A 26,728-nucleotide genomic window follows, 5' to 3' on the forward strand; every position below is an offset into this window, starting at 1 on the left:
ACACGTTGTCCAAATGCAGGCCCAAATACTGCAGCTACCCACAACTTCAGGAAGATTCCAATCCCAAGGAAATACCCTTCATGTTGCATTTGGGGCCTTTTCATGTCAAAGATGGTAGGCCCACCTACTCAAATTGATACCCAGAAGAGTAGAACATTTGTAAATGCCAATTGCATTTATATTAGTTTTTGGCTTTCAAATTTTGAGGCATTGTGTAAGAAAGCACATTTTACAAAACATTCTTTGAATCACATGTTATAGATAACCCTTAATTCACAGTTGTGCAAATAACCACTTTTCCTAAATGTAGAATGTTGCACAAGTCTCAACAATGCATGGCCTTCCCGCTGTACCGGTTTTCATTCATTAGAGCTCACCTTCTGAATTTGATTCATGATTGCTCACAATGAAAAATTATTATAAACTCCAGTTCGGTTGATGGCTCTGGGTAGTAAATGTTTTTGGACAACCAACAAACCCTAAATATCCCTATGACTAGAAGAGTGTGACAGAGGTAATGTTATCACTTTTGTAGATCAGTCATTGGGACAAAATTACAGATGAAAAAATTGCCATCAATTTCCATTTTCAGTACTAACTTTTATTGGTTTTTGGTTGCAACAATTGGTGTCTTTGGGAAAGCCATGAGTGGTATACATGAATGACCCCTGATAAATGTAGTACTTCTTTGGTTCACTTTTTATACCCCCACAAACTGTACGTGGGTATAAACAAAAATGAAATACTGACTACTGCTTAGAAAGTTAGAAAAACTGTGGTGATTTTTGATATTTTACTTTAAAAACTGCCTGTTCCTGAAAGCTGTAAAGTGGCGATCTCAACACAGTTAACCTTTTGTGGATGCCATTTTTAGTTAAACAAATATCAGACTTTCTTGCACGAGAATTCACACCCTCTCCAATAAAAAAATTTAAAAAAATCCTACATTTTTCATATTTAATCCGTTCTCTCCAGGGAGGACCCTGAGTATTTTAGAATCACCAAAATGTGAGAATTAAAATGGGGACGCATTTGGCTGGGATATAATTTGTAGAAAGAAGTTTTTGCAGGAGTAATCACCAACTATCCAATATAAATGTGTAGCTCAGCACTGCGCGGAAGGTGAAGGGGTTGGTATCGGAGCATCAGCACTTAAGGGTTAAACATTTCTTTACTGATTTTACAAATAAAAACATTAAATATATCTGATACGATTAGTTAGTATTTTTATTATATTATTGATTAAAACCATAACAGACATAAAATAGTTAAAACAATCAACATGATGCACAACATTTTCAAAAACGTAATTGACAATAACATTAACAATAGACCATTATTTAGGTAACCTATGCGATGTGCCTTATTAAAGTGCCAAGAGCCTCAATCTAACCCAATCAGAATGGTTGATTTCCTTCATAAAAGTAGAACATAACCTCATAGCCACTAAAATGCATATTCAATATAAAATGTTCATAATACAAAGTCGGGAATTTATACATCTGTTTTATAACAATGGCAAACGAGTTAAAATATGCCTAAATCCTTTCCATGGGGATCGCTGGCGCAGTTCAGTCTAGGAGGACGAAATGATTGTTGCACTCTAGTCTTGTCAAACTTAGAGCCTCCAATATTCCTGTTTGAGCTTAATGCCTACTAACCTTATCCCTCCTATTACCTCTACCCTACCCTCCTGGTGCCTCCCTCACCAACGGGGAATGCCCAGATTAAAGGGTACCCATCTAGATGCCCTACCTAATCTTCTGTTAGGAGCCTTAAATGCCAAAAATTCCTTCTAAGGATTAAACCTTGCTAACCCCACCGTCCATCCTAGATGGTCAATGTACTCCAAATCCACTCTTACTTACACCCCAGCTTTTGAGAAGGAAGCCCCATAATTGTAAAGGGTATAATTAATAACTGTTGTTGCTTTAGAGGAAAAGATATCCCCGGGTATTCGACAGTAATCGATTTAAAATGTTCACAAATTTAGCACATCTTTCCAGCCTCCTGGGTGATCTACTGCCAAAGCAGAAGGACAATGCCTGTACACCAGAATAAACTCACCGTGCTAAAAAAAAAATAGGTTTTAGCAGTGGTGTCCTTTGTTAATCTAGGGCAGGGAACCAGCATAACGGATGAAGCCATAATTCCCGATAATTGTAGCATAGCCTGCTTGATGTCACCCCCTAAACCAACCCAACGCGGGTTAACATCTTATTGGAGGCGCAAGCACACTCATGTTAAGGATTTGGTCCAGAGTATTTGCCTTAAGATCCGAAAAATATTTTTGTGGCTTCCCGACATGATAGGAATCTGTTGGGGGCTGTGCCAATCCTAGACACTCAACGGTCCGTAAGCCCTGTTCCAAGGAAGACTTTCATTTGCATAATAGCTGTTTTCCATACCCGATATGGGGTGACTGTCCCCCAAGGCAGACTCCTCAATCTTAAGTAACAGAACCGCCTCAATAAGTTGACCAGACCATGGGTTGCCAGGTTTTTCATAAATGATTTCAAAAGATTTTAACTAATTCTTGGGAGCCGACTGCACTTAATAAAATATTTTAACGTGGATGCCTTACACTTGATTGAATTACTAACCCAAGCTCAAGTCTAAACCTAGAGCATCAGACGTGTCCTGGTTGGTGGAATATGTTTTGTATGCTCTAATGTGGCATAACTCCAACGCATCCTCCAGTGCACCAGGATAGGCCAGATGCCCATACTGCAGGACTAAGGTTAATGTTGCCTTTTTTTCTCTTAAAATTGGTGACGCAGAAGCACTGCTTTATAAGTGATTCAGTTAACCAATTCCATAAGTATTAGCTGCCGTTTTCTTAAGATCTGTAACTTGTGCAACTGCAGAACCAGATTCACTAAACTACATGCCCAGATATTTATAATGCTTTGCTGTTATGATGGTCATACCTTCCAATTGCCAAGTTGCCAGCTTCTTCCTTAGGTAGCCCCAGAACATCAGGTCTTTAGTTTTAAACTGATTTACCAATAAATGGTTTGCCTTGTTAAATCGACCCAAAGCGTTTAAAGCCCTTTGCAAACTTGGCTCGGTATGATCCATGAGCACAATGTCATTGATGTATTGAATTATTTGTAAACGTACTGAATTTAAATTTGGGGGAACCAAACTACAACCATCCATGACTTTACCTAGGTCCACTGTGTACAGATTAAACAACATTGGTGTCAAAACACAACCCTGATTTAGCCCACAATTTGACTTTGTGTTACTGTTGTTGCACTGGTTTTCACCCAAAACCAGGTCTCTGTACATAGTAATGTAATCGCTCTTAGCAAGTTCAATGGTGTACCCTACCCTGCGAGCTTCTGCCAGAGAATAGCCCTAGCCACTCTATTAAAAACTGCGCTGTAATCTATAAAATTGCAAAATTGGGGTGAATGTATGACATTGTTCTGCATTCTGTCCATCAACTGTGGTTTTTAGGTCTCGCGACCTATCGATGTGCGCAAGCGCATCGAGCGGAGCGAGAATTCAAGTGGCGAAAACATCTTCAAACCAAAGGGCTTTCAGCCCCGCGGTTTTCATGTAGTTCACGTGAACCACGTGATTAAACATGCACGCGCATCAGACCCATTTGCTTCCCAATCTCCTCCGACCTTCAGGCTTCCCTCCTAGTCCGCCGCAACATTTCTCAATCACCCTCCCACAGGCACGCCCCCCCACCAGGCTCTCCCGCCCCATCAGGCTTCCCTCCTAATCCGCCACAACATTTCTCAATCACCCTCCCACAGGCACGCCCCCCCACCAGGCTCCCCCGCCCCCATCAGGCTTCCCTCCTAATCCGCCGCAACATTTCTCAATCACCCTCCCACAGGCACGCCCCCCCCCCACCAGTCTCCCGCCCCCATCCGGCTTCCCTCCTAATCCGCCTCCCCTCGCTCGCATTCCCGCCCCAGGCTCTCCCGCCCCCTTCCGGCTTCCCTCCGCCATCTGCCGGCCACACTAGAGGTGCGGACGCCTCAATCTCCTCCCACCTCGCATGGCTGTCCTTTCTGCCCGCCAGCACTTCAGTTCCGCCCCTCCTCCCCCCTAATTACATCACTGTTCACGGCCCTGGCTCTCTACTTCCCTGGCTCTGCCTTGAACAAAAAGCGCAATGGCATCTCATTTTGCAAGGCGTGTGCCTACGTTGCCTTTACATGGAAAACAAACAAAGCTAGAGGCTGAGAGGTTTTGTAAATTATCTGAAGTGGGGCCATAAAGCCTGCAGCTCGCCACTTGTTTCTCCTTCCTTCAGCCCGTCGCAGTTTGTTTACCTTGCACCGCCCCTTCTTACTGGATCATCCCGTTCTTCTGTTACCAGATCTTCAACTTCGCTCTGAATACTTTGGTTGCAGTCAGCGTGCTTGTGTATCCGAACACAATTCAAGACTACATACTTTCACCAAGTGTGAAGCCCCCGAACTCCCCCCCCCCCCCCCCCCCAACACACACACACCTCCACCCCACCCGGTGTGCTCGTGCAGCACAATACCCTCCCCTCGTGCAGGCTTTCTCCCGAGAAGGTGAACTGGGTCTACCTCCCCTAGGTACTTTTATTCAACCAGAACGTTTTACACTCCTCACGGGCTGTGCGTGAGGTGCGTGACCTCCCGAACCGCCCCTGATGGCGCAATATTTACACTCCGGGAGCCTTTACGGTGCACACAATAAGCACGCGGACTGTAACATCACTATCTTTACGCTCAGCCCATATTACGCATCGCAGTGGTTGCAGGGTCTGCATTTACTACACACAGCCGAATGCCTTAAGTGAGCACGTAATACAAGCAGTCTAATGTACACAGGCCTCGTGCACGCGGGAACGCAATAAAAGAGCCCAATGTTTACAGTGGGCGTGCGCACCCAAGCTGAGCACATAACATTGCAGTGCAATTCTTCCAGTCCCACTGCATAGAAGCGCATAATACAACAGCGCCATGTGTACAGTCCGTGTGTCTACGCAGAGCTCTCTGTGCAAACAGCTCAGTACGAACAGTCCACGTGTAATTAAGAAGCGCATAATACAAGAGCGGCATGTTCACAGTCTGGGTCTACAGCAAGCTTTTAATACAGTCACTGTGAACAGCCATGTGCTAATATTACAAGGAACAATTTAATAACAGCCCCAGCCACACTAACAATACATATTAAGTCCAGTAAACTCAGCTGTCAAACAGCAAGTATTAAATCGTAATTAAAGCACTAGTCCGGGACATTACTACAGTTTCTGTGTTAAATATTAAGGGACACCACCACATCACTCAGGGACACCACCACATCACTCAGGGACACCACCACTCCACTCAGCAACACCACCACACCACTCAGGGACACCACCACACCACTCAGGGACATCACCACCACATCACTCAGGGACACCACCACATCACTCAGGGACACCACCACATCCCTCAGGGACACCACCACATCCCTCAGGGACACCACCACATCCCTCAGGGACACCACCACATCCCTCAGGGACACCACCACATCCCTCAGGGACACCACCACATCCCTCAGGGACACCACCACATCCCTCAGGGACACCACCACATCCCTCAGGGACACCACCACAGCCCTTAGGGACACCACCACATCACTGATGTACACCACAAAATCAATCCGGGACACCCCCACATCACTCTGGGACACCCCCACATCACTCTGGGACACCCCCACATCACTCTGGGACACCACCACATCACTCTGGGACACCACCACATCACTCTGGGACACCACCACATCACTCTGGGACACCACCACATCACTCTGGGACACCACCACATCACTCTGGGACACCACCACATCACTCTGGGACACCACCACATCACTCTGGGACACCACCACACCACTCTGGGACACCACCACACCACTCTGGGACACCACCACACCACTCTGGGACACCACCACACCACTCTGGGACACCACCACACCACTCTGGGACACCACCACATCACTCTGGGACACCACCACATCACGCTGGGACACCACCACATCACGCTGGGACACCACCACATCACGCTGGGACACCACCACATCACTCTGGGACACCACCACATCACTCTGGGACACCACCACATCACTCTGGGACACCACCACCACATCACTCTGGGACACCACCACCACATCACTCTGGGACACCACCACCACATCACTCTGGGACACCACCACCACATCACTCTGGGACACCACCACCACATCACTCTGGGACACCACCACCACATCACTCTGGGACACCACCACCACATCACTCTTGGACACCCCCACCACATCACTCTTGGACACCACCACCACATCACTCTTGGACACCACCACCACATCACTCATGGACACCACCACCACATCACTCATGGACACCACCACCACATCACTCATGGACACCACCACCACATCACTCATGGACACCACCACATCACTCATGGACACCACCACATCACTCATGGACACCACCACATCACTCATGGACACCACCACATCACTCATGGACACCACCACATCACTCATGGACACCACCACACCACTCATGGACACCACCACACCACTCATGGACACCACCACACCACTCATGGACACCACCACACCACTCATGGACACCACCACACCACTCATGGACACCACCACACCACTCATGGACACCACCACATCACTCATGGACACCACCACATCACTCATGGACTCCACCACATCACTCTGGGACTCCACCACATCACTCAGCACCATAACAGCATCACTCAGCACCACAACAGCACTGTCCTTGCTGGCTAACAACAAGCATTCCCATAGCCAAAAGGACTTGCATTCGGAAAGTGTAAGCTATTGGCTTTGTAAATAACAATGCTATTAATTTATATATTTTCAATGCCAACACATATCAAAAAAATAATTGTCATTTACAATACCAATAGCTCACACTTTCCTAATGCGAGACCTATTGGCAACGCCAGTGCTTGTTGCATTTGTCACCCCGAGTGGGATGGGTATGCTCAGACGTGAGTCCCATGCACTCCACACCACTGGATTAAAGCAAGCCGGGCTGAAGGCGGCTGTATTGCCAGAAACCGGTCCTCGGAAGCTGGTTTCCGGTCCAGGGAAGGCATGGCAGTTCGGGCTGGACTGTTCCCATGAGGCACAGGGTCAGACTGATTTGCACACTTCATACAAACGACACCAAAGTGAGCAGAGGACCATAGAATTGCCAGCGTGTTTGTAGCGGCTCACCTGCGGCTCACCTGCTTTCCAACTAGGCGTGACCCTCAACCTCTCGGCGCACCCGCTTCGCGGGTGCCCCATCGCCTGCACTGTGGTGGGACCAACTTCTGCTGCTGCTGGGAAGATCACTGCTTCGGTAAGGAGCAAGCGGAACCGGGCGTGTGGCTGCAGCGGGGCTGCGAGCGTGCAGGGACTTCAATTCCCAGAAGTCCCTGCGAGACCGACGGAGAGCTTCCGGTCCGCTCTCCCTGCTGGCCCGCCCCCCGCCCTCCTGAGGATTCAAATCAGCATCAGCTGCCCAAGGCGAGTGGGACACTTCATCCAAACGACACCAAAGTGAGCAGAGGACCATAGAATTGCCAGCGTGTTTGTAGCGGCTCACCTGCTTTCCAACTAGGCGTGACCCTCAACCTCTCGGCGCACCCGCTTCGCGGGTGCCCCATCGCCTGCACTGTGGTGGGACCAACTTCTGCTGCTGCTGGGAAGATCACTGCTTCGGTAAGGAGCAAGCGGAACCGGGCGTGTGGCTGCAGCGGGGCTGCGAGCGTGCAGGGACTTCAATTCCCAGAAGTCCCTGCGAGACCGACGGAGAGCTTCCGGTCCGCTCTCCCTGCTGGCCCGCCCCCCGCCCTCCTGAGGATTCAAATTAACATCACACTCCCGCAGCGCGGGACGCAGCCCGGGCTAAGACTGGGCAAAGACAGGGCCGTTTTAGGCCGTTAGAGGCTGTTAGAGACTGGGCTGGGCCACCCCATTTCGATGTTCGAGCTGACCCCCGAACTCCAACCCAGCATGGCTACCCGAGAATTTAGAGACAGAGCAGCCAAATCAAAACTAAAAAATGGCACACTGGACGATTTCATCACCAGGACCCACACTGCAATTGATAACGAAATAACCAAAATGCAGCACAGGGTATCAGTAGAACTTGAAGCTGCCTGACGACTGTCAATGGAGTTGACTGCCGCGAAAAAATCCTCCCTTGGCCACATCGCCTGTGCAAAAAGCCCAGAACGTCTGCTTTGTCCTACACCCATCCTGATCGTTACCAATGCTGATATTCATGACACAAAAGCAGCAGGATTACCATTATCACAGGGGAACCATTTAGACATATCAATCTCCCCCCCACTTATCCAACTGGGTGAGAGAGTAGATCAAAAGGAAGGCTGTGCTGAGGGTGCTCCCTCAACACTTGAACCCCCCCCTGCTCTACAAGAAATGGATGGTAGCTCGCTCAAAGTACAAGAGCACACACATAATAAAAGGAAACGCAACCCTACTTCGGCATACTCTAGAAAAAAGGCCAAAGTAGCAAAGGCACAGCTACCATCCAAGGCACCTCCCCTTGATAAATCGCCACCACTGCAATCCTCAACTCTAACAACATGCAGAGAAGGCACCTCCCCTCACACAGCAATCATACAGGAAAACAACGATCTCACTATAGAAAGCGATGCTGCAGGAATCCCCCTATGTTCCATCAAAGGGAAGGATGTTGAATTTCTCACTATTGTTTGGGAAACATTAAAAAAACTACTCACCCCAATAGAAAAGAGATTCACACACCTAGAGGCACAGCTCCTAGAAATCGAAAAAAGTATAATAAACCTGGCTACTGTCACCATGCAGAACTCTAACTCCACGTGTACAACCACAAACCTTCCCACAGCCGCAAACTCGGACTCTACCACCGAAGCAGCACTAATCTCCCGGCCTCCCCCTAAATCTAAGAGACCAGGTTTGACTAACATACCCCCAACTGCCGCATGCTCTTCCACTAACACTTCTAATACTACACCCAAGGTCAAACCAACACCCAAACCCCGAACCAAGGTTAGTGTCACCAATCTTCCCAGTGGGGTAATACCATCCACCTCAGCCGCAACTGCCCTAAGCACATCTGCCCCGACCGAGCACCCCAACGTTAGACACAATGGCCAGAGCACCAATCCTCCAACATCACAGAGAGCTAGTACCAGTTTCATTCGATCAAGGGGATTTGTAGATCTCCCCCCAGAGGTTAGCCCCTACGTAGTGGTACTAACCGGGGTAACTGAACTGGTATATAATCAGCACGAAAACTTCGACTCTCTCAAGAACAAGGTGATACACTGGTTGGAAACCAACAAACCAATCCCCAATCATTTAAGGAGCAAAATCCTCATGGTACGTAGGGTACCCTGGGTAGGGACTACACAAAAGACCTTCCCTGGAGATTGTGTGATACTCACCTTTGAGGACTCTAATACTGCTCACGCCATTTATTCATGGACAAACCACAACTCATCTACAACAATAATAGCAAGACCACTCACCTTTTTCTACCCACCACATCCCCCAATAGCTCAGGGGGGGAACTGGAGCATGATGCAGCCTAGGAAACATACTTGGGGAGCACAAAGTAACTGGAGGGCAGAAAATTTTGGAGGTTGGAACGGGATCCCGACCTCCAATAGATATGGGTGCCTCGAGGAGGTGGACTGACTTACACATCCAGCAAACATTACACCTCCCTCACCCATTCAAACTAGCAATCACATTCACTCTGCAGATAATGCACTGTCAACCAGCACTTTAGAAACACCTACGATCGGCTCTCTCACATTATCTCCACTACGCATAGCGCCAAGTGACCTTAGCTTAGGAGCAGCTAGATATACTAATTGCTCTCCTATGGGCGAAATTGCTGACCACAGCCAGGGGTTGAATATCAATCTTCCCACTCCTCTGAGCCACACACCAAACAGTGCTCTACTTTATACTACCCCACCCAACCAGTATGGAAAAGTTGTAGCATTAGGGCACTGGGGTACACCAAACATCAGAAGTACACCAGAGACCCACGGCACGCTCTCTATTCTATCCTGGAACGTGGCTGGGCTAGCAAATAAATTAGACACCCCAGACTGGAGAGACCTAGTAGAGAGCTATGACATCTGCCTCTTACAAGAAACTTGGGCCAGAGAACAACTTAGCTCCCAGGGATTTGCGACCTTCAGTATTGAAGCGAAATGGGGGGGCAAAGGCCGCCCCTCAGGAGGCCTTTCAATCTGGGTGGGGTCCCACCTGGCATGTAGGGCCACATCCATGGAAACTAACTCCTGTGACTTCCAATGTGTTTCTCTAGATTGGCCATGCGGAGGGAAATTGGTAGTGATAAATTTTTATTCAAGGCCAGCTGGGGTCGCTGCATTATCGGGTACAGTGGAAGACCTAGCATACTTTCTCGACACACACAACTTTTCCTCCTCTCTAATAATAGGTGGCGACTTCAATAATCAATTCGAACCACTCCCCGCCTACGTGGAAGGTATATCTGCCGAGGAGGATGAACTATGGGACATTCCCTCCTTGGCAGATGCAGTCATAAAGACATGCTCCCCCCTTGCCATTCAGATAAAGTCCCTCACACTCAGTCACTCTCTTAGGGCATGCAACGGCCGGATGGAGGGTGATATCCCCCCTAAAAACACCTTTAACAGGCTGGGACACGAATCAAGGATTGATTATATAATGATACCTACCAGAGACTGGAAGAGGGTGAAAGACTTTAGAATCATCCCTAGATATGACAGTGACCACAACTTGCTCACACTAAAGTTCGAGACCCCCTATCGCCAGCTGGAAAAGGTAGATTGCAATGCACCACCCCAGTCCGACCTAGTGTTAACTAGTAACAGACGCAAAATCAAATGGACCAAACTGCTGGAAAATCCATCTAACATTGAAAGACTCTATGCTCTAACCGCACCTGCCCTGGCAGAAGTAGAGTGTTGTCTGAACTCACTGGGGGGCGAATCAGAGACTGACAACACGAGTAGCCTGGTCCCTCAGGACCACTTGGCTGCACTCGGGAACATCCACTCAGAGCTATGTACCAACCTCGCAGACATACTGAACCCAGTGGCCAGGCTTCGCAAGCCCAAAAAGAGAAGAGCGACTTGGTACAACTCCTCCTGCAGACAAGCGAAAAATCTCCTTCTCGAATCACTGAAAGCCCGAGAATCTCCAGCCGAAATCAGGGAGAAACGCCTTTCCTACAAATCTGCCCTCCACGCCGCAAAAATTGAATGGGATGAGGACAATTGGTCAAAGATCACAGCCGCCCTTGCCTATCAAGACTCGCGGACATTCTGGCAGATTGTTAGGCATGGCTCGCCCGAACCTCTTGCAGCTGTCGAGGCTTGTATTGCACCTTCCGTCTGGGAGGATCACTTCAAAAACCTATATCTCCCACACAACAGCGAAAAGGGAGGTACTAACCATGGAGGAGAGTCCTCTGTCGCTAAAAGCGGGTCAACTGCGATCGAGGGTTTCACCCTAGAAGAAATCACACTGGCAATCTCTTCCCTGTCTCCTGGTAAGGCGCCGGGCCTAGACAGGCTACCAGGAGATCTCTACAAACATGAACCCAGTGTTTGGGCCCCCTACTTAGGGGTTCTTTTCAATGCTATCCTGAAGGGCCTGCCACTTCCATCCACCTGGCCAGGGGCTGAAATCGTGCCAATCTTCAAAAAGGGTTCGCCCCTCCTCCCTGCAAACTACAGGCCCATAAGCCTAATTGACGTTTCCCAGAAACTCTTTTCGAAACTTTTGCTAAACCGCCTACACGAGTGGATCAGGGACTATAACATCTTGAGTCCCTTCCAGGCAGGTTTCAGGGAAAAGGTCTCCACAGTGGACCAGGTCTTTCGTCTGTCCATGATACACTGGAAAACAGTACTACTAGAGGGTGGCAGCCTCTACACGGTATTCGTGGACCTAAGGGCAGCGTTCGACCTGGTACCAAGGAACAAGTTGTGGGAGGTCCTTGACAACTTGGGGGTCCCTGATGGTCTCCTGAGCATGATAATACGCCTCCACTCCAAAAACTACGCCCAGGTTAGATGTGGCAGGATGGGAGAATTGTCTGCGAAGTTCCCCGTTGGCAGGGGGGTGAGGCAGGGTTGCGTCCTCGCACCAACCCTGTTTTGCCTCTACGTCAACGGGGTAATCGCCCATCTAGCAGGTGTAACCAACTCCGATGCACCGAAATTGGCCTCCGTGAGGGTTCCAGCCATAATGTTCGCAGACGATACACTGCTCTTATCAAAGTCGGCAAAAGGTATTCAGTGCACCCTTGATGGCTTTGTGGACTTCTGTGGTACCCATGGGCTAGAAATTAACGCAACAAAGACTAAATTCATGGTCTTCAACCCACCTCAGAAATTTCATTTTCGTCCCAGCATCTTACATACCAAACTAGAAAGGGTAAAAACCTTTGAATACCTAGGAATCACTGTGAATGATAAATTTACCTGGAGCTCCCATCTGGAAAAAGCGGCACTGAAACTGACCCAGCATTCGGGAGGTGTAATGAAGCTCATGGCAAATAACAAATCCTCGGTCAGGCCGATTGGCCCCCCATTACAGATCTACAAATCTCAGGCAAAGGGGGCCGCCCTCTACGGATCTGAACTTTGGGGCCACGTAAATACATCCAAACTACTGATGGTGGAAAACAGATTCATTCGTAACCTGGTAGGGTTACCATTGAGCACCCCTCTCGTCCCGCTGAGGATGGACCTTGGCCTACGACCACTTAACGAGGAGCTAGCTCTACGTCCACTGGCTTTCTGGCGTAGACTATGGTCAACCCCAGAATTGGATAGCTACAGAGAAGGTCTACGAGAGATCCTAGCCACACCAGGCGCCGGAAAAATCAAATGGCTTGCCCACATTAAGCACGAACTTGTGGCTGTAGGTTTCTCAGGCCTGTGGTCCGACCCTCAGAATGAGTGCCAAACCCTCTCCAAAAAAGATCTAGCCAGATCCTATCGAGAACTTAAACTCTCACAGACTCTAAACCACCAAGATCCTGGGTCTTTAACAGAGTCCTTTTTCTCCCATAAAGCGGAGTACAATATGGAACTGACTCTAGATAAAATCTATCCGAACATACTGAGGAAATTATATCTCCAGTGGAGGCATGGCTCTCTTCCAATTAAATCTTTTTCGGCCAAGTGGAACCAAGATCCCAGCAGTACCTGCCCTGCTTGCAGAACAACCGATGAAAGTGAGCTCCACATTCTCTTCTTTTGTCCCGTTTACCAGGGGATTCGTAGGCACTGGATTGTCCCCTTATGCAGGAACTTGGGATTCTACAAGTGCATGCAGGCTTACAGAGTTTTAAAAACTGACATGTCCCACCAAATTGTATTTGCAATGGCCAAATACCTGGGCGCCCTTTGGTTCATCAGAAGGAAATATCTCTGAACTGTGGACTGAATATGGTTCTGTTGCCTACATCCAGGTGTCTTCCAGTAATGTTTTTATACATTTTTTATGCATTTTATATTCATTGTACAAACTTATTTTAACATATGTGTAATGCAACTGTCTTTTATGGTAATATTCTTACCGAAATAAAGGTTTTTGAATTGAATTGATTTGCATATGGCCATGTCTGAACTGGGGTGGTGTGGAGTGCAAAAAAAGATGGATTTAGGCCCAGATCTCTGTACTGGGGTGAATGCATGACATTGTTCTGCATTCTGTCCAACTGTGGTTTTTGCAGTAATCTATAAAACAGCACAGGATAGGTGGTCTGTTCTTCTGAAGGGCATGGTGCCTGAGGACAGAAAGAGCTTGAATATTGTCTACAGTGGATGCTCCTGCCCTGAACCCTGTTTAAAAGAATGGCAAAATGCCCTCCTCAGTCACCCAGGATTCTAAGTGTGCTAGTAAAATTTGTGCATAAACTTTTGCTTCAATATCCAGTAGGGCAACCAATCTATAATTTGCGTCTGAAGTTAGAACTCGGCTCTTAAATATAGGACATTAAATTGACCCTCTACAGCCATCTGGTATGTCTGCGCCTAAAAAACTGTAATTCTAAAGAGCTGACAGCACTGTTGCCCAACCTACATGTGCTTCCTTTAAAAGGGCAGCTGGCAGGCCATTCGGGACAGGGGCTCTGACTTTCAGCTTTTTAAAATTCTTTTGCCACCTTCCCACTATTTGTTAGATTACGCTGAGCCACTTGGGTCTCTTTCCCACACCCCCCACCACCTGTTAGATTTTGGGCCTAAACTCCTGGTCCCATAAATAATTTTGTGGATTCTCCATGAGCCTTTCCCACACTTGTAGGGCACCTTCTAAATGATTTGTAGTTATAATAGCCTCCAGAAATTTTAACCAAATGCTAACCTTGAATTTATATTCATCAAGCCACTTAATTTTTCTAACTAGCTTCACTGACTCCTCCCCTGTTGAAATACCTGCATTGATGTATTTATCAGCCGGTTCTAAAGCAAGACTCGGCGTGCTCCTTAAAGGATTATGGTCACTTTCTAGTCTAATTGTAATATCAAAGTGATCTAATTGTGCGACCAGGCCAGTAGATTAAAAGGTGTAATCAATGGTCGATACATATTTACACGTTGGTGGAAATATCAGCTCCTTATTTCTCAACTTATGTTCCAACTGAGCGGACACTAAATGTTGGGTTTCCGTGAAACCATTGATTCCATAATCAGCCTTTGCGTTAAGAAACCATTAATATTCTCCCAAAGCTGTTAGTCTCCAGTAATTATGACTTCACAATTCGGATAATATAAAAGGAGGTCTTCAAGGTTTTCAAGAAGGTGCTTCACCAAATTTGACTTTGCTTTCCTGGGAGAATTCAAGTAACCATTAACCACATTCAAAACCATTTGTTTAGTGTTTGTTTTTAAACCATGTATACAAACCGCTTGGGCTGCCGAGCAGTTACTGTGAAGAGCCGTCACAGTTCTATGCTTGATGAAAATTGATAGACCCCCCCTGAGGGGCGACCAAAAGGGCTTAGGCGAGAAGCAGCAAAAAAAATCTCATAAAATCCTGATAGAGCAGTGGGGGCTAATGTCCATGTTTCTTGAAAACAGAGGAGGTCACCAGTACCCAAATACAGACACCCTTCTTCGCTTCCCATGAGGTTTTTGAGCCCTGCAACGTTACCTTAGATTATTGTGATCTCGGAGTTTGACTAACGTACCGATTGTTTTCGGCTTTCGAGAATTTATAAGGGCCCTTGACTGCAGATTCCGGTTAAGTTTACGTATATTACCATCTTGACTGAGGCATACCGCCCAGTAGTGATCCATGTGTGGCCTTAACCATTCGCCCTGTCTCCTGCCCACTGTTTTTTTAGGGCTGAATCTCACCTCTCTCTGATTACACGAACATACGATCGTTAGTGCTCTTGCATCAGCTCTTAAGGGTGTAAATATTTCTTTACTGATTTTACAAATAAAAACAAAATATAACTGATTAAACATACTCGTGCTAGGACCATGCGAATGATAAGCTGTGACTGTTAGAAAATTTGGAACAGCAGACTTGGAGATTGGACAGGGCTAATGTCGCCAAAGTTAAACTGCTTGTTATGCATGTTGTAACAGTATAAATCAGGTTGGAGAATCTGTTCACTTGCAGGGCAGTGATATTCAGCAGCCGTTACTGCTCGGGAATTCACGGATCAAGACACATCATGCCTGCCTTTTACGTTCACGTTTCTGGGGCTAAATGATTGAGGGAAACAAATATACAAACGCTCTCCAGTTTGCTAAATCAGCCATCTTTTGGTGCATTTCTTCTGCTCCTGTCCATTCCTCCATCTTTCAGGCAATATTTAATTCCCTTGATGCCCTTAAAAATCTGCTGATCACCCTGCTACGATTTATTGATATGACAGTATTGCATGTGCTCCTGGAGTTATTAAATGTTTTTTTTAAATTGGGAAATTTGAGATGATGAAATATTAACTTAAGTTAAAAAAAATCATTTGGAAAAAAATGAATATCTTCAGAGACTCTCCACAGCAACTAAGTACTGTGATAGACCTATATTAATGAGTATTATTAGTAGCAGAGGATGTGATCTGATCGACTATATAAGTACTGCTTTAATTTGGTGGACAACCGTCTCCTATTGTTAGGTCTCGCCTGTCGATGCGCATGCGCATCGAGCTTGCGAGACTATGGGGGCTTAACCACTCTTTAACTAACTTGCAAGGAATCGTGGCGATTCCTTGCAGTGCCCGTGACTTTTAAGCTCCATGCGCATCGAGCTTAAAAGCGCGTGCACATGCCCCCAGCCGCCTGCCTTGCCCACTCTCTCTCTCACTTCCTCCCCCAGCTCTGCCCCCTCACTTCTTGGTTGCACGGCCGCTAGGCCGTGCCTCCCCTACTCTCCTCCCCCCTCCTCCTCCTACTCTCCTCCTCCTACTCTCCTCCCCTGCCTGCCGTGTCGCACCTCTCCCCGCTCCGCCCCCTCCCCTGCAGAACAGTCCAGAGACACCAAACAGATTTTTCAATCAGACTTTTAAATTAAATCACAGCAGCAATTTACTATTAAAACAAAACAATTTTGGAGCCTGCATTTCCTGAATTTTAGCAGCAATTTACTATTAAAACAATCTTAGCGCCTGCATTTCTGACTTCTTTTGGGCGCGCTGAAAGGCTGCATTTTCAGTTATTGCGAACATCGCATTCAGAATGATGTTTAACTTATGCAGCGCTCTGACACCCTCGAGGTGCTAGCCTTTACACATGCATGCATACACACAGCCCTCACACATACAAGCATACACGCGCCCCTCCCCGCCGCACATACGAGTACACAGAACACACATCTTATGGTGCACACACTAGCACAGAACTGAAGGCGCTAGCCTTCACGTGCGCATGCATATACACCGCCTCAAGCATTCAGGCATACAGGCGCCCCTCCCCTTCACACATACGAACGCACATAACACAGTTCCTACGTCTCAGATACTAGCGCATAAAGATACAAACATCCGCCTTCCCTTCAAGCCATACTAACCTCATCAGTGGAACTTAAAACTGCAGGTGACACCGCAGGGCTCCCCCTTCAGCATAGAAACGCCGCGCCATTGCTGCTCCTTTAGCCCGGCACTCCGTGGGCGCTTGCTTCCATTAGAAAATGGAAGTCCCGCCCTACTAGTTTCCGGCAAAAGCACGTGCACGTCTTGATATAAAACTGGTTTCTTTGCTTTTTTTCGAGACTTGCAATTCCCAAAACACTTTTACAGCAGCATTACTCATCAAGTGTTTGGCACAGCATCAGTGCAGCTTATACTGTATGCCTCTAACATTCATGACCAGGCAAACGTGTTTGAAGAAAAAGCTTTTATAAATGCTCCTTGCACATCTATGCTCCTGCCTGCCACATTTGCATTGAATAATGATGAGATGTTATACATAAACTAATCATCTATAAAACTTGTCTGCTGGGGGGAGGAGCCAAGATGGCGACCTGAACGGACGCTCGATTCCCGGCTCCGCGAGCCTGTGCGTTCCGCACCTATATCCTGATCGTAAATCCGGCCTCGCACCGCAGCGGAACATAGCCACGACCGCACTGAAACTCCCAGTGCTCCACCGAGGTCCCTACCTGCCAGATTTCCGAAGATATCGTCGTGACGGGCGGCGGTCTCCATATCTGGGCGCTGAGACCAGTGTCGCTCCCTGCCACCGTGGACCTCCAGACCGGCAGCAGTCCGCTGAGCCCTGGAAGCGTGGATTCACTTTTTTGTAGCACCGTCGCTGGGGGAGTCGGACGGATCCCTATCGCTGCACCTGGGCACCCCGACCTGTGAGATCGGTACGAGGTGGTGAAGTCTTCCTTTGTTGCGATCGTCCCCCTGGCTGAGGCTGACCTGCGCCGTCCAGTGTGAGTGGGTCGCCCCTGGATTGCCCCGACTTGCATCGCGGCGGCAGTGCTCTATCCATCGCAACGCTCCGGAATCGTGCGGCATACTTGCCCGGTCCCGAACCCTTTGGGACCGAATTCGCCCCCTTCCTGCAGTGCACCCCTCAAGGCATTGAAAATGGCGGCTGCCCTCTCTGCTGCGGCGACTGTCCTCTCGCCTCATACCAGCGACCCCCTGCCCGACAGCGAACTGGGGGCTGTACTGCACGCATCGTCTCGCGCTGAGGAGCAGCAGAGCTTGCAGACGGAGCCGACCTGCCGGGATATCTATGTAGCACTGGTTGAGCTCGGGGCGGAATGGCGAGCACTCTCCGGCAAGATGGGCGACGACGCAGCATGGCGGTCGGAGTGGGTCCGACCGGCCAACTCTCGGCGCTGCACTGAATCGACATTGACGAGCGTGGAAGGGGATGTCGAGGTGCCGAGCACTGACAAGGAGGTGAGGATTATCTCTCGATGCCACGACTCCTGTGAATGGCGGTCCGACAGTGATACCGGGGACACAATGTTGCTAATACCACTGGAGTCCGTGACTTTGTTTGTGGGGAAGTTGCTGTTTCCCCAACCTCCATTCACGCTGCAACTGTATCCCCTTGAGCTTGCTGCCTCCCAAGTACTTCTTTCCCAGCGACGGAAGGTATGTCGATTTGTGAGTTTGGGGGTACTGCTTGCCTGTGGCTCGGCTGATGCCTGGGAACCTCCATTTTGTCCCTACCTCCCACTTCTTCATCGATGGTGGCCATCTTACTTCCCGGCTTTGTTTGGATCGGGCCCTCCTCGGACGCAGTGCTTAGGGGGACTGTCGCGTTCTGGTCAGGGCTGAAAAACTCTGTTTAATGACCGGGACTGACAGGCTGATGGGGACTCTGATTGGAACACTCATAACTACGCTTTGGATTGTGCGACCCGGAATGTCTCACTCCGTTTCATACCGTAAATAAGACTGTTATGGTTTCTCTATTTCACGGGGTGGGGATGGACTGCACGGCGGGCATGACCGGGAATGATTGTATTGGGCCCTCCTCCGGCTTTCTAGTATGGGTTACTTTTTTATTTTTTTTCCTTTGTCTCTTGTTTCTATATTTCGGGTATTCTAATGGGCGACAGACACACTGCAAGGGGGGGGGGTAGGCCGTAGCCTCTGCATGCATGTAGGGTGGGGGGGGTTTAAATGTACGTTTTTTCGTTTCTATGGGCCTTCATTTTCTTCTTTTCTTTCGCCTTTCTCGTCTTCTTTCTGTCCTTGGGCTATTGTTTGGCTTGAAGCTGGGTGGGTTCCTGTCGACATTCGTCATATTGCTTGCTTAATTATCCTGTTGTGACTTTTGCGATGCCGCTAGTTTGATTGCGACGCTACTCTGTCTCATGGGACTCGCCTGCTTATCGCTGACTACATGGTCTGTAGTGGGACTGACTGGACAATGGCTCTCCTGGACCTAATTTTTGCTACTGTTTTATAAAACTTTAAATTAACCTCACTTATCCTGCATATCGGCAGTACAGCATGGCCAAGTGTAACTTCAATTGATTGTCCGATAATGTCATCCTACTGTCGATGTACCGTATGGTTTGCAACAGTGCTTACAGTTTTGTGGCCGGCCAGGTGGTTGTAGGCCCGTATTTGTTTGCTGCTTATGCACAATAAAGGTTTCCAAAAATTAAAAAAAAAAAAAAACTTGTCTGCTGGCATAACTTCAGTAGCGATAGTTCTGCCAGTATGTTAATTAACTATACAAATGCCAGTAATAATCGTGAACAGCCTTTAGACCGCAGCTTTCGTGCTGGATGTAACGGTAACATGCCAAATTCACTACCAGAAATTAGTAGGAAAAAAGTGGGTTAGCTAAGTAGAAGCTGCTTACCATCATTTGCTATCCCAAACAAAACAAACTTGTTTTAATTGCCAGCCTAATTACCAGCATATATTCATCATGCTTCTTTAGTTGATGAAAAAACATGTAGAACGGTTAATTATGCAGACTCCACAGTATGAGTCTCTATCACAAACACTTATTCAGCTTTCAACACTTTTACAGCAGCCTTACTCATTTAGTGTTTGCCAAAGTGTCACTGCAACTACTATTTTGTGCTTTTTACATTTATAAGCATGCATATGTATTTCAACATTAAGCTTTTACCTACCACACTTTCATTGAATAATGACAAAATGTCACATAAACAGACTAACCATCTATACAGAGGTTAGATAAAATTGTCTTTTTAATGACCATGCTGTTTTAAAGCATTACAAGTATTAGTAGCTTGTGCATCCTCTTCATATATTCGCTCAAAAAGTCTTTTTTATGACAATGCTGATTTAAAGCATTATAAGTTGTAGTCATTTGTGCATCCTCTTCATATATTCAATCACTATCACATCTTTCTACCCTCACCCCTGTCACATTCTCACCTCCGTAAAAAAAGTGTCACCGTACCTTACACAATCCCAACAGTAACAGCTCATACTCTCGCAATACATGAACTCACCCTCATTCCTTCACTCTCCCTTACAAACACACCCTTTACTTTCACACCTCTTCCACATACAGCTTCACACGTCTGTCATCACACACCCTTACATATTCATAGAAAGATTTTTAATGTAGAAGCTCCCAACCCACGACACATATCTCCCAATATGCACAGAACTAGCGCTTTGCGAATGCACACAATAGGGCTGAGAATGCTAGTCTGCAATTTTTAGACCACCCTTAACTTATGAATACCACACACATACATAACACCACACACATAAGACCACACACCACACACATAAACCATGCACACATAAACCACGCACACATACACCACGCACACATACACCACGCACACATACACCACGCACACATACACCACGCACACATACACCACGCACACATACACCACGCACACATACACCACGCACACATACACCACGCACACATACACCACGCACATACACCACGCACATACACCACGCCATCCACCACCACCTCATCCACCACCACCTCATCCACCACCACCTCATCCACCACCACCTCATCCACCTCCACCACATCCACCACCGCATCCACCACACCCACCACCATCACTTCCACCACCACATCCACCACCACATCCACCACCACATCCACCACCACTTTCACCACATCCACAACCACCACATCCACCACCTCCACCACCACCACATCCACCCCCTCATCCACCACCACCACATCCACCATCACCATCACCACCACCACCATATCCCCCAGATCCACCACTACCACATCTATATGTGTGTGTGTGTGTGTGGCTCTGTGTGTGTGTATGTGCAAATGCAATGTTCTTGGATTTTTGTCACAAAATACACTGAACATAATCTTCACAAAAGTTATTTACAAACGTTTAAGCTATTGCCATTATAAATTACAATAACTTTTATTTAAGTATTAATTATTTACAAAATTAAAAACCATTGTTATGTGTAATATCAAGACATCCAAGTCACGTAAATACAACACACATTGCATTACAAATGCTATAGGTGTCAAATTTTTTTTTTTCTGGTAGCGTTTTCTGGTAGCGCTGACTCTGACAATAGTTTAGCAAGTACTATATAAAGTGATTTCTAAACCTTTTGCATGTATCCTGCAGCTCGACCATCTTGATGAAGACTGTATTACAGAGCTCGCCGTGTTCAATAAACGAAGTAGAGAAAGCATGTCTGATTTAATTTCCAAGGTAAGAATCGTGTTTAAGATTGATTTGATAACTGCCCTTGGACACTCATTTGTAACTCACCAATACATGGATCTGCTAAAATTCTGAACTTTCAAAGCTTATTATTTTCATAGTCCATATTTGCAGCTGTGTGTTCCATCCTTTCTCCCAATAATATATTGTCCTTGACATCCACCCTCTTGCGTAACAAAAGCTGAAGCTGGCCTTGCAGGTGTGTACCACCATTTGAGGTTGCTTTGCGTGCCCTCTGTTCTGGCTCCCATGAGTCATTTTCTGAAGATAAGAGAAAAAACTTTTCATATCTATTCCCGTTTTCCAAGGTCTTTTATTCTTGCCTCCATACAGTAAATTGCATCTGTGCTGCTCTTTTTCTCTGCTTGTAGGACTTGGCCCTTTTTGGCTAAAGTCCCTAAACTTTTTGCTTGTTCCTAGACCTTTTTTCTGACATGGTGTTGCCAACTTAGATACTTTGAGCACTTTGCCACTGCTAAGCCGTGTCAATTTCAATTTAAAAAAACTTTATTCGGTTATATTTCAAATAACCATAAAAGTACATCAAGTCACATAAAATATGTTACATCATCATAGCTAGTAAGTTTTGGAAACAATGTACACAATATACTAAAAGATAAAAATGATACAATTCATTTGATCATTGTCTTACGTAAGTAATAAATACTTTTAAGGAATACCGCAATAGAAGCAACCGAGAAAATATCCTCCAAAAGTAGTATAGCAAGAAATGCTGGCCGGCACTGTCTCATATTCATATATTTTAAAATAGGCATAATCCATCTTTTCCTAGATATAGCATAAAATCTACAGAAAAATAAGATATGTATATCCGATTGGGTGGAGATATTGTCACACGGACATTTGCAGATTACCCTGGACCAATCATTTATAACAGGAAAGCTCAGCAATCTATGCAAAATACCAAACCTTAATCTCGCCAACAGGAACCTTTCTTGTTCTTTCATTTGAAGGTTTAGATAAGGCTGGATAATCCTTGGTTTAACAATCATCTGATGGGGGATTACGGTCTTTTTTAGCAATTCAAATTGTTCCCTCTGATTCTCAAGGAAATTTAAGCTTAAGCGTTTCAATGCTTTCCTGGTGATGTCGGACATAGATGTAGGGTCAGTAAAAAATTCCGGGTGCTTGATATTATTACAAAAAGCTTTTATGTAGCACAACCATTTTATCCTTTTTCCCCCCATCTAGTTTCAATGCGTCCTCCAAAATTACCCGGTTTAGATGGCATTTCTCATTGGTCCATACCCGATGCCATAATAGAATCGGTTGCAACTTAAGTCTTCCAAATGGGAAATGCCCAATTCTGAGTGGCAGTTGTAACTGGACGTACTCATTGGCAAGGCTAAGAGATATCGTAGAATTTTTTTTTCTGTAACCTGTAAGCTACTAACATTTGAGTCGCCCCATAATCCTGCCCCATATAGTGCCACCGAAACACAGCTGGCTTTATATATGTATAAAAGCTCTTTAACTGGCTTTTTACCCATCTTTTTGCTAAAAGACCTAAGGGCCATTATAGATTTGGAAAAAAGCAAATTCCTAGCATGGATCGCACTTCTCCATTTCCCAGTTCGATCAAACAAGACCCCCAGGTAAACAAAAGTTGGTGTATGCTGTAAAGGGATTGATCCTATAAACATAGTTTTTTTCTTTTTATTCACGTTGCTGCCACAATTCATTGCAAAGGTCTTAGTACAATTTATTTGTAAATCAAGTTTAGTCATGAAAGTACTAAAAGAGGAAATCATAGTCTGCATGGCTATGGGAGTTTTTGCCATAAGAACGGCATCATCTGCATAGATGAGTGGGTATTCGCCGGGCTGAGGCAATGGGCATGTCATTGCAGTCCTGTAATAAACTATCCTCAAAGTTATTTATATAGATGGAAAATAAAAATGGGGTAAGGACACACCCTTGCCTCAGGCCCCTCGCAACACTAAATTCCCTAGTGCATTCTCCGTTATTTCCGTATCTGACCATTGCACTAGCCCCGTTATACAAATCTCTCAGGAATTTATTAATATTCACATCCACTCTTAATTTAGTTAAAATAGTCCATAATTTCCCGTGATTAACAAAATCAAAAGCGGATGTCAAATCTAAAAAGGTTAAGAACAGTCTTCCTCCCTTGGCCGTAGTATACTTCTCTATCAATATTGATAGATTAAGTGCTTGTTCAATGGTACCGACTCCTTCGCGAAAACCATATTGGAGGTCGCTAATGATATGGTGTTCCTCTGCCCATGAATGCAATGCCAAACCGTGTCAAAGTGCAAGTGAACCCTGGCTAAAGTGCAATGGTAATTGGTTGTCCATGATTGTTATGTTTGCCTTACTAGTAAAGTCCCTAGTAAAGTGCACTGTGTGTGCCAGGGCTGGTAAAGCAAATGCTACTAGTGGACCTGCAGCACTAATTGTGCCATCAACACAAGTAACCTTTAAAAAGGAACTCAGGCCTGCCATTGCAGTACCTGGGCGCATTTTGTTAAACTGCCATGTTCTGTCAAGTGCACTCACTTGCCAGACCTTACCCCCTTCCCTTTCTATGCACATCAGGCACCCCTATGGTAAGTCCAGGGTACCCCCTGGGCAGGGTGCAGTGCATGTGAAAGGTAGGATATGTACTAAGGTGTGCGCCATGTCCTGACAGTGAAATCTCCATTTCGTATTAGAAGTGGCTGAGTTTTGTGCTCTACCATTTGTGTGTCTCTACCTGGCTGCAGATTGACTGTCTGAATTTGAAAGTGATGGGATCTGGGGAATGTCTTGACCCAGGGGAGGAGGTGAGACAGCAACAGGCTGACCTGCATCTGGAGTGCAGGAGGAGGAGAAGCCCCTAGAGGTGAAGAGGACTAGGTTGCTGCCATAAAACAATTGTCCCATCTCCTGCTGAGTGATTGAGAATCCAGACCCCAATAATCAAAGGAAGAAGGTGTCACTGACAGGGAGGCACCCAGAACTGGTTTGAACAGGGGTCAGTGCCCCCTGAACACAAAGACTTCAAAGCCATTGAGGGTATAACTATGAGAGCTGAAGCCCCTGAACTTTGGAGAATGGCTTGTTCAAGTGTGAACAAGACTGGAACTACTTTTTTGTTGTTGTTTGTTGTTGTTTAAATTTGTTTATGGGGTTTTAACATTCATTATGACATTTTGACTTAGTACATTAGTGCAATGTTTTAAAACACACTTGCAAAGAAATTCAAGTACTTGTGATCAACAGTGTACATTTTGCTGTTTGGCAATTTAATAACTGTTTAGTCCGTGCCTACGTATATTATGTTTCGCAATGTCTACTGTACAACCAAAGGTAAAGAACTGTCGGGGGAGTCTACAAGTTCTAAACTCGTTAGCGACTCTGCGTCCTGATCGGGTGGAGTCTGCCACTCTGGGCGCCAATGACTGTATCACTATAGTGTTAGCTTCCCAATGTGCTACCTTGTCAAATCATGCCTTTATGCGTTCCCAATAAATCGCTGGCGGGGGTCTTCCACCAGTCCAAACTTGTGAGCCTTTCCAACTGTTGGGGTAAACTATAGGGAGAGCAAGGGGGAGGGAGCTTTCCAACTAAGAGTTAATGGGATCGCTCATGTCCATGGTATTATTCCTTCAGTAGGATGTGAAGGTATGGCAGTGTACGTGCGGAGACTGGAGCTACTTAGTGGTCAAGAGGACCTTTGCCAAGGAAGGAACATCTGAAAAGACTGAATGAGAGGACTGGCCCTTGCTGTGTGTTCTGGGGCTGGCCTGCAGTTTGCTGTTTTAACCAAGTGAAGGCTAAAGGGACTTTGCTGTGTTCTGTGTTCCCCTGCTAGAAAGGACCCTGCTGTGTCCTGAAGCAACTTATCTCCAAGGGCCAGAGGTGAGCTGGCTCCCTGTTGCCGTAACACACAAGTTTCCAGGAGAGTCTCAGCGTCGCTGTATGCGTGTGCTTGTTGCAGCCCGAGACCTCGTAAGGTGTGCCCTGTGATCGTAGGCACCTGGAGTCCAAGCAAGGATCAGTGACGCGGTGTGCATGTGCTTTGTGCAGCCTGAACCCCGAACCCCTTTGTGAGGATTGTCCAGTTATCCTGTGCACCGAAATCCAATAGTCTCATCGACGCTGTGTGCGTGTATGTTGTGCACTGTGAGACCGTCATGAGGATCCGGGTGTTATCGTGCACCCGGAGTTAAAGTGAGTCTCAGTGACGCTGTGCGCGTGATCTTTGTGCAGCCTGAGACCTTCGTGTGGAGTGCCCCGTGATAGTGCACCCGAAGCTCAAGGAAGTCTCAGCGAGGCTGTGTGAGTGTGCCCTGTGGCAGCCTGAGATCTTCGTAGCAGTAGCGGCCCGTACCGGCAGCCCCAGAGGAGCTGAGCCGCCGGCCGAGCCCACCTTTGCCAAGTCCCAAAGATTACATCGGAGGGCCACATCGCTGGATTAGGAGAGTGAGTTTGCACCCCCAGATAACTTGTCTACTCCTGGGGCGCGGTCTCAGAGGGAGACGCTCTCGGCCTCTCTCTCACTTCAGCAGCGCAAGCCTCTACTTCGGCTCGTATCGCGGACCGTATTGCCAAGGGAGTGGCAGTGCCGGAGCACAGACCTGTAATTTTTGTGTTGTACCATACCCCTTTTGGGGGCAACTGTTGTCAGAGGCTACCTACGAGTAAGTTTGAGTGGCGGAGAGACTGCCTGAGGCACCGTGATCAGTGCCAGTGTAGTACGGATTACTCAATAACGGAGTATCTGATTGTTGTATTACGCATTGCATCTTTCCTGCACAACAAATTACCTGATTAGAGTATGACGCATGGCATTGTTTCTGTAAAACCAACTACCTGATTGTCGTATGACACATTTCATTGTTTCTATATAACTAACTACCTGATTAGCGTATTACGCAGTGAAATATTCTTGCATAACAAACTACCTACCTGATTAGTATATTACCTATTGCCTTGCATCTGTGTAACAAGGTAGCTGGTGGTTGTATTATGCATTGCATTTTTACATTGCCAAGTA

The 26,728-nt window shown here is 46.7% G+C and overlaps 1 protein-coding gene across 1 annotated transcript in view; it reads left to right on the plus strand.

Moving 5' to 3' along the window:
• MELK (maternal embryonic leucine zipper kinase) overlaps positions 1-26,728 on the plus strand; it is a 350,951-nt gene that overhangs the window by 163,084 nt on the left and 161,139 nt on the right. Inside the window, exon 11 of the mRNA XM_086961674.1 lies at positions 21,607-21,693. Coding sequence (XP_086817800.1) covers positions 21,607-21,693 — 87 coding nt within the window. The remainder of the gene's footprint in view (positions 1-21,606; positions 21,694-26,728) is intronic.

This window comes from Lissotriton vulgaris, chromosome 3_1 (assembly GCF_964263255.1).
Source record: "Lissotriton vulgaris chromosome 3_1, aLisVul1.2, whole genome shotgun sequence".
NCBI classification, from domain to species: Eukaryota; Metazoa; Chordata; class Amphibia; order Caudata; family Salamandridae; genus Lissotriton; species Lissotriton vulgaris.